This window comes from Mytilus edulis, chromosome 14, assembly GCF_963676685.1.
Source record: "Mytilus edulis chromosome 14, xbMytEdul2.2, whole genome shotgun sequence".
NCBI lineage: Eukaryota > Metazoa > Mollusca > Bivalvia > Mytilida > Mytilidae > Mytilus > Mytilus edulis.
This window is the reverse complement of record NC_092357.1, coordinates 652,762-662,323: the sequence shown is the minus strand read 5'-3', so window position 1 is coordinate 662,323 and position 9,562 is coordinate 652,762. Positions and strand designations below refer to the sequence as shown.

At 34.6% G+C, this 9,562-nt stretch overlaps 2 protein-coding genes across 3 annotated transcripts in view; one reads left to right on the top strand and one right to left on the bottom strand.

Annotated features, from left to right (window-relative positions):
• Nucleotides 1–351: 351 nt before the first annotated feature.
• Nucleotides 352–9,562, top strand: part of LOC139503097 (titin homolog) — a 73,439-nt gene continuing 64,228 nt past the window's right edge. Inside the window, exon 1 of one of the 2 annotated variants that reach the window (XM_071292795.1) lies at nt 352–614. The gene's annotated coding sequence lies outside the window, so the exon portion shown is untranslated. The remainder of the gene's footprint in view (nt 615–9,562) is intronic. The other variant, XM_071292797.1, reaches the window with a different exon arrangement.
• Nucleotides 3,750–4,571, bottom strand: LOC139503332 (uncharacterized). Its single transcript, XM_071293103.1, has one exon. The coding sequence runs from the start codon at nt 4,569–4,571 to the stop codon at nt 3,750–3,752; it is 822 nt and encodes a 273-aa protein (XP_071149204.1).

The window sequence follows — 9,562 nt, the reverse complement described above, 5'->3', positions numbered from 1 at the left end:
ACTGGAACACCCCTTTCTAATCTTTGATCAGCCACTGACCACATACCTTCTGCAGGATAACTAGCAATTCGCCATTAAAACATTTAAAAATTAAGAAACTTTAAGATACTGAGTACATGTTTTATAGAATCCAAAGTCTTTTAAAAAATATTTACCATCAAATTAAGAATATTCAAAGGGAGATAATCATTAGAGATTTTACAAACAAATCAATGATTCATACATTTAGGTGGTATTGAGTTTAATTGACTTTGAGTCAGTAAGAGTTTTATCTATAATTACCAGAACATATACATCAATCATACCATCTGAAACAAATAGTTCTAATATTAGAACATTCCAATAGTGTTGTTTTAGGGGGTTATTTTTGTAACGTTTGATTTGACGACTTGCCAAAAAGTTATAAATTGCATGTTTTCTTCAATTTTAACATGTAATAAGTAGTATATATGCGCATTTGATGCATTTTTGGACTAACATCAATTAAAATTGTTATCGGAGTTTTAAGGATGATAAGCTGTTTTACCTTTCAATTTGATTGGAATAAGCTGATTAGCAATTTTGAAAAATACCATATTGTATTAATGATCTTTGTAGAAGAAGTTTTGCTACAAGTAAGTAATTGAATGTTTTATATTTTAACATTGATTACATGTTTATAGGTATTAATTATATATAACTTGTTTTAATTAAGAACATTCCTTTTCAATCAGCTTCATTATAACTTTTTTCGTTCACTTTTTGTAATGTTTATGTAAGATTTTGTACAGATTTTCTTCAGACGTTACTAATTATTTATATTTTTTCAAATGAGTTAAAAGAATGGAAAAGCAAAATATCACTGTATTTAACAACTTCCCTTTTCTGACTTACACGTTTTTTTACCTTTCTGACTTACATGTGTTTTTAACCCTGGACCCATGTGCAGATTCAGATAGGGACCAACAACACCATGTGTGATTGTCCCCCCACCCTAAAAGAAGGGGAACATGTAATAGGTAAACTAGCAGTCATTTTTTTCAAAATATGTCTGATTTATTCCTAATTCTCAACCCTACCCCCCCCCCTAATCACATCAAATCCTGGATCCGTGCCTGTGACCTGAAGTCATCCTTCTTTTGTTCTATTTGAATAGTATTGAGGTATACAGGCACAGGCACTTGTCTCAGATTTTTTTTTCTTCAAATATACCTTAATGTGTTATATTAACAGTTAAGGTATACAGGATTTTTTCCCTGAGACAAGTGCCTTTGTAGATAGGAGTAATCTAAATAATAAAATGACCATGAGATACCAAGGTCCTCTTTTCTGTATAAATTATGTTTTGGCCCGGGTGCAACATGCCAAATTCTGACTTTTTGATGAATTTTGTACAAATCTAATGGCCTGGGCTCGTGGATGTGTGACTAAGAGTTGTTATGTGTGAGCCAATGCTCCGTGTTGAAGGCCGTACATTGACCTATAATGGTTTACTTTTATATTTTGTTTTGTTGCACTCACACCACGTCTTCCTATATCAACTTATTCTCGTTTTTATTAAGGCCAGTAAAGCGATCAATCAATCAATCAATCAATCAATCAATGATACATGTAGTTATGACTCGTACTTTCAAACTAAAAGTATTTTTATGTAAAAAAGAAATACTACTGTAACAACAGTACATGAGATGCGTAAAATATATAAAATCATCCTTCTGCATATAACAGTGGATCAAGAACTTTTCATAAAAGGGATGGCTTTAGTCATGCCTCAGTGATTCCCTATGTAATCAACAAAACTTTTAACACAAAAGGGGTGCCGCTGAACAAATATCGTTACATTTTTAAAAAATAAGATGCGGTATGATTGCCAATGAGACAACTCTCCACCCCCACAAGAGACTAAATGACACAGAAATTAAAAATATAGGTCACCGTACGGCCTTCAACAATGAGCGAAAGCCATACCGCATAGTCGGCTAATAAAGGCCCTAAAATGACAAATGTTAAACAATTCAAACAAGAAAACTAACGACATAATTTATGTTCAAACAAGAATGTGTCCAAAGTACACGGATGCCCCACTCGCACTATCATTTTCGATGTTCCGTGGACCGTGATATTAGGATCAAAACTCTACCTTGGCATTTAAATTGCAAAGATGCTATTATAGGGAACATGTATACAAAGTTTTAGGTCGATTTGACTTCGTCTTCATCAAAAACTACCTTGACCAAAAACTTTCACCTGAAGCGGGACAGACAGACGGATGGATGGACAGACGGACGAACAGTCCAGAAAACATAATGCCAGTCTACTATCGTAGGTGAGGCATAAAAATGAATGAAAAACAAATATGAAACACATATGTATGTTATTTTTTTTTTTTTTTTCACATTTCATAAATCTTTTTGCTAAGTCTGTAACTGATTGAATTGATATTAACACCTATATAGTATTACACATCATTATGAATTTTCCGCTCTCTTGACACCATTTGCGAGTCTTGAGAAACGATGTTAGTCCGTCGGAAGGGGCGATAAATAGCTGACCCGTGTTAAGAGGGAGCCATCATCTTGCACGTAAAAGACACCCCTGTAGATTTCGAAAAAAAGAGCAGGCTAATGACGCTACAAGGAAGTACTCGCACCTGTAAAGTGGGGGATTTATATAAGTTGAAATAACTTGTTTCCAATCCACTATAAATAATTAGGTTTAAACTAAACATTACTCTAAAACAAATATCTTACAATTTGAAACATATTATAACACGTATAACAACTATTTATGTTTATTGTATTAATTTTGGCAAACATTTTGTGCCAAATTTTTATTGGCGAAAGATTTGTAAATTTTTGTTATGATTACCTCCCTTGCTATACATTTTGTGTGTGCAGTGTGAATACATTTATGTATTTACATTTTGAACTTCTTCTAGAGAACCACTGAAAGGAAGAAAACCAAACGTTGCATAAATATTCCTTATGAGGTGCTGACCAAGTGTTGCTACTTTGTAGCTGGTCCATCATTCAAGATGGCCACCAGAGAGGGACTCAGTTTAACATACTATTAGGACCCTTTAGGAAATACATACATATGTCTTCTTCAAGAGAACCACTGAAACGAATGAAGCCCAACATGGCGTGAATGTTCCTAATGAGGGGCTGACCAAGTGTTGGCTTGCTACTTTGGACTTTTTATAATTGAATAAAAATATTTTCGTTTATACTTTTGTCGAAGTGAACATTATAAGCCGTCCTTGTTCTCAGTCTGAGTTCCTGTAATGTTTGTTATTCCATAGTGTCTAGCCAGAGTGGTTTTTAGAGGGGGCTAAATGGCCCGTCCTCCCTTTTCTGAAAAAAAAAATGGTTATATGGTCCTAATACTATCTAAGACAGCTTATTAGAAGTCCTAAAGTTGGGACCAAAACTAGGACATTTCCTTAGATAGGATCTTTTCGATAACACGACTAAGAGCAAAAAATTCTCCTGAGATGATCTTAGGACATATCTTAGTCCTAAGACACCTTCGGTGACACGGCCCCAGATTTGTGTTGTTTTATTTTGTTATTTCCGGACCTTATATACATGTAGCTGACTATGCGTAATGGGTTTGCTCATTGTTGAAGACCTGACAGTGATCTATAGTTGCTAACTTCTATTTTATTTGGTCTCTGGTGGAGACATTGAAAAATTATACCTCCTCTTCCTATTTTTTGGGTGACAATTTTGGCCTTTACTGAATCTACAATGGTACATAATACCTCTATGTTATACAATAGTTTCATGTAGGGTTCTATCCTCATGTGTTTCATGTAGTGTTCTATCCTCGTGTGTTTCATGTAGTGTTCTATCCTCTTGTGTTTCATGCCGTGTTCTATCCTCTTGTGTTTCATGCCGTGTTCTATCCTCTTGTGTTTCATGTAGTGTTCTATCCTCATGTGTTTCATGCAGTGTTCTATCCTCTTGTGTTTCATGTAGTGTTCTATCCTCATGTGTTTCATGTAGTGTTCTATCCTCTTGTGTTTCATGCAATGTTCTATCCTCGTGTGTTTCATGCAGTGTTCTATCCTCGTGTGTTTCATGTAGTGTTCTATCCTCTTGTGTTTCATAGTGTTCTATCCTCTTGTGTTTCATGTAGGGTTCTATCCTCATGTGTTTCATGTAGTGTTCTATCCTCGTGTGTTTCATGTAGTGTTCTATCCTCTTGTGTTTCATGCCGTGTTCTATCCTCTTGTGTTTCATGCCGTGTTCTATCCTCTTGTGTTTCATGTAGTGTTCTATCCTCGTGTGTTTCATGCAGTGTTTATCCTCATGTGTTTCATGCCGTGTTCTATCCTCATGTGTTTCATGCCGTGTTCTATCCTCATGTGTTTCATGTAGTGTTCTATCCACATGTGTTTCATGTAGTGTTCTATCCTCTTGTGTTTCATGTAGTGTTCTATTCTCATGTGTTTCACGTAGGGTTCTATCCTTATGTGTTTCATGTAGTGTTCTATCCTCGTGTGTTTCATGAAGTGTTCTATCCTCTTGTGTTTCATGCCGTGTTCTATCCTCTTGTGTTTCATGTAGTGTTCTATCCTCGTGTTTCATGCAGTGTTTATCCTCATGTGTTTCACGTAGGGTTCTATCCTTATGTGTTTCATGTAGTGTTCTATCCTCATGTGTTTCATGTAGGGATCTATCCTCAGGTGTTTCATGGGGATGTTTTTATTTTAGAATGAGCAACAAATTTAAACCAACAGTTATGTAATTTAACAAAGAATCATGAACAAACGGGTCCAGAACTCTAACCTGATATTACTGTAGTACAAGTAATAACCTAGCGATTGGGCTAAAGAGGTTCTCCTATATCTGGTTACCCTAAGTTACACTAACCTGATATTACTGTAGTACAAGTAATAAACTAGCGATTGGGTTAAAGAGGTTCTCCTATATCTGGTTACCCTAAGTTACACTAACCTGATATTACTGTAGTACAAGTAATAACCTAGCGATTGGGCTAAAGAGGTTCTCCTTATATCTGGTTACCCTAAGTTACACTAACCTGATATTACTGTAGTACAAGTAATAACCCAGCGATTGGGCTAAAGAGGTTCTCCTTATATCTGGTTACCCTAAGTTACAACTGTATAATTATTTACTGTTCATTGGTAGCAATCCTGTCACTGGTTAAATGTTTATGTAATGGTGCATGTCACAAAAAAACTCGCAAAAAAAATTGTGTATGAACTTATTTCAATTTATAAATAAACCATTCAGTAATAAATTACCAAAAAACTTTATTTGTTTGACATTTGAATTAGCAGTTAAGAGAATGAATAAAGTTCGCTATAATTTATAAACCATTGATTCTAAATTTGAATGTCGATTGGATAAATTTAGAATTAATATATTTTCCATTCGGTTGAAATACCTCATTAAAGTGCATGCTGTTGTTATTCAGTCAGGATTAGTTGACTTGTATGTCACCATATAATATATTTTTATGAAAGATGTGGTTGTCAACGATGCAGCAACCCAACCACATCAATTTTCGATTGTTATTTTGATGCTCTGAGTCACATGGGTTACGGAATCGTCTATATGAGCCACTTTATAACCATTGTATTTACCTGCCATATATTTTTTACAAACTGGTACGTCACAACTAAAACATAAAAAGATAAAATCCTCGTCGGGTTCTTTACATTTTCAAAATGAAATCTAGAGGTCAATAAAGAGTCTTCCTCAATATACAGGATGCCTAATACATGCAGAGGCATACTAGTACTAGTACTGTAATACATTGTGGCATACTGTTATATGTTGTGGCATACTGTGATTTATTGTGGCATACTGTGATTTATTGTGGCATACTGTGATTTATTTGTGGCATACTGTGATATATTGTGGCATACTGTGATTTATTGTGGCATACTGTGATTTATTGTGGCAGTTGTTATATATTGTGGCATACTGTGATTTATTGTGGCATACTGTGATATATTGTGGCATACTGTGATTTATTGTGGCAGTTGTTATATATTGTGGTATACTGTGATACATGTATATTGTAACATAATGTTATGTATTTTGGTAATGAATGCACATAGGCTTTCAGTCAGTCACATTGAAAATCACTTTTAGCACAGGGAGCTTTCAATTTAAAACTTGACCGTCTGTATTTACGTCTGTACATTCAAGGTTGGTTTCCGTTCTCTAACTTTACTTTAACTAAATGTTATAAAACTAATACCCAATGATAACTACCACAATACCGGTCCACAGATCAAGTTTGAGTTTTGGTGGCATCACTTTAATCGTTCTTGAGTTATGCCCCTTTACAAATATAAAAATTTATGATTTTTTGTTTCCGTTCTCTGATTTCATAGTAAAATTGCCTCAATTAAATGCTATGAACCTTATACACAATGCTTATTACCACACATTTGAAGTTTGAGGGCATCACTTTAACCGTTCTAGAGTTAGGCCCCTTTAAAAATTAAAGATAAATGCTATGCTTATTACCACAAAATACAGATCAAGTACATATTTGGTAGCATCACTTTTTATTTGCCATAATGATTCTTTAGTTATATCCTTGTATAGCTCTATATAATATGCCAGCGGGGGTATCATATGTGTCCCGTTGACATGTTTCCCATTTACTTTCACTGAAGATTTTACGGTCTTTCTTATGAACCTGAACCCACAAATGCAAGTTGTAATAAGTAGATAATTTTTTGTCCGTTTTCGTTACTGTTGCAAAAATCTTGTCCACTGAAACTACTGGGGAAATTTACTTAAATTTACCACAATCATACTTAGGGTGTCTAGTTTTAAATATGCATGTGTTTGTTGATAGCAAGAAATATTTCACGTAGACAACGAAGATGGATGAAATAGCTGAAATCTTTAGTCGTCTCCTAATAGAGTTGTCGCCCTTAAAAGATGATTTTTGCCCTGAAAAGATGATTTTTTGCCCTTAAAAAATGATTTTTGCCCTTATAAGATGATTTTTTGCCTTTAAAAGATGATTTTTGCCCTTACAAAATGATTTTTTGCCCTTAAAAGATGATTTTTGCCATTAAAAGATGATTTTTGCCCTTAAAAGATGATTTTTGCCATTAAAAGATGATTTTTGCCATTTTCATTTTAACTACTATATAGCATAACCTTGAAAAATATAAGAATTACAAATGTAGATTTTTAGAAATTCAAGAAGCAAAATTGATCAGAAGGACAAGATTTACTAACGAAATAATACATTAACATGCCTGAAATTGTCAGTAAACTCTTTATAGAGTTAAATGTAGGACTCTTTCAAGAAGAGTTTTACCCAAAAGTGGCCATTGTTAAAGGTAACAGTCTCTTCAGAACCTCTAGTTTTGAATGTATACATGTGACCGAGTGGTCTTAAGTAGTGGACCTACTGTAAAACTAGCCTGTCAACATTGAGGTTGTAAGTTCGAATCAGTGAAGGTACACTCCAATCATAAGCGAATAGGATTGTCATATTTCCTACCGAATATCTTGGTATTTCGAGCACCAATCTATATAAACAATATATATAATCAAAGTGCAGGAGGTACAAGTCTTACTTCCAGTGCAGATAATTAATGGTTTATGTTTCCAATGTTGGAGGTCAATGGAGGTCAATGGACTCACTCCTATTTCAGGAGGTCACTGGTCTCACTTTAAGTGCATGAGATGGATGTTAAAATCCCAGACTAGGTCAGACCAAAATAGATAATTCCAGTCTAATAAAAATGATGCAGGGTTCATAGCTAAATCACCCGAGCATGTTTTCATTTTAAATAAATATGTAATATTTGACACTGGACATAAAACCTCAATTCATCTTCATCATCATCATCATCATCTGTGTATATTATATATGCTTTTATAAATAGATTTTTGACAGAATATATATCAAACGGTTCATTGTGCTTGACTGTAGATTAATTTTTGAAGAAAAAAGCGATTAAAACTTGTATCTGTCAGACATGTTAAAGATAAGTCTTCTCATCAGGTGTGGGGTGTTAGATTTTATCTTTTAAAGAAAGGTTTTATTAGGGAGCTACCATTTGATTTTTATTTCGTTTTTTGGGGGGAGATGGAGGTTGGCTATTATGATAAATTTTGTATTTTTTTAGTTGTAATCTGTCCTGCCTTTTTATTTTTTACTCTATTCGATCCTGCCTTTTTTAATGTGTCCTGCCTTTTTATTTTTTACTCTATTCGATCCTGCCTTTTTTAATGTGTCCTGCCTTTTTATTTTTTACTCTTCTCGGTCCTGCCTTTTTTAATCTGTCCTGCCTTTTTATTTTTTACTCTATTCGATCCTGCCTTATCCTGACATTTTATACATAAAATGTCATCATGGCCTGTCTGCCCCCTCCCCCCCCTTTTCCCACATAAAAATCAAATGATAACTCCCTTTGTGGGGATTTTCATCTTTTGATACAAGTCCTCAAGTAAATATGAGTAAATAAAATGAGTTTTTTTAATATCTTGACCTACAAGAATGTGTTGAATATGATTATACCTTACTCCGTGTAATAGGTTAGTTAACCACATCCGGGTACAGGATTTTCTCGATGCGTTGAAGACCCTTTGTTGACCTTCAGCTGTTATTTGCTCTTTGGTGGAGTTTCACATTGTCTTATCGCAATCTAATTAAAAACCGATCTCTCATCGCTCCTGTTTCTGATATGTCGCGTGGGAGATCTAACGAAACCCGCTTTGAGGTCACATGTGAGTGACCTCGTAGGTGTGTCTTTTTCGACCAATGAAATTGAGTCTTCCACGATCTTGGAAGTTTAACGTAAGGCAAAGGGATGTAACTCATTTTATTTACGACGAAATCGTCAGTCAAAATAATTCATAAACTTTTTTGATTGGCTTATTAATAGGTCGTCAACTCATTTGCATATCTTTATAAATTCATGACTTTTAGTTCACTCACATGTGACCTCAAAGCCGGTTTCGTTAGATCTCCCACGCGACATATCAGAAACAGGAGCGATGAGAGATCGGTTTTTAATTAGATTGGTCTTATCGGGGCCTATTATAGCTGACTAAGCGGTATGGGCTTTGCTCATTGTTGAAGGCCGTATGGTGACCTATAGTTGTTAATGTCTGTGTCATTTTGGTCTTTTGTGGATAGTTGTCTCATTGGCAATCATACCACATCTTCTTTTTTATATATTGATGTCTCTTTGGCATATTCTCCATTTCCATTCTCAATTTTCATGATTTTATACGATTTTGTTTTGTAGGAAAAGATTTATTTTGTGCCTTTATTTTCTGTGTATAGAATCATAAAGTAAGACAGAAACCAGCCCTTTTTTATGAAGGGTCAAGTGAGTTTAATTTTTATCACAAGGCATCAGTTGTCCAATGCCAGTCATTCATAACTTTTACACAATGTTCTCTGAAATTACTGTTCCAATTAGAACCAAATGAATATTGGCCACAATTAAGCTGGATCCCTGTTTTGTTCACATATTGCTACGTGGTGCAAAGCTTTAGATGGAATGGCGGACCAGTTTAGGCCACAATCATCATTAGGGTATTCTGTTAAAAAATGAGTTCTTTTT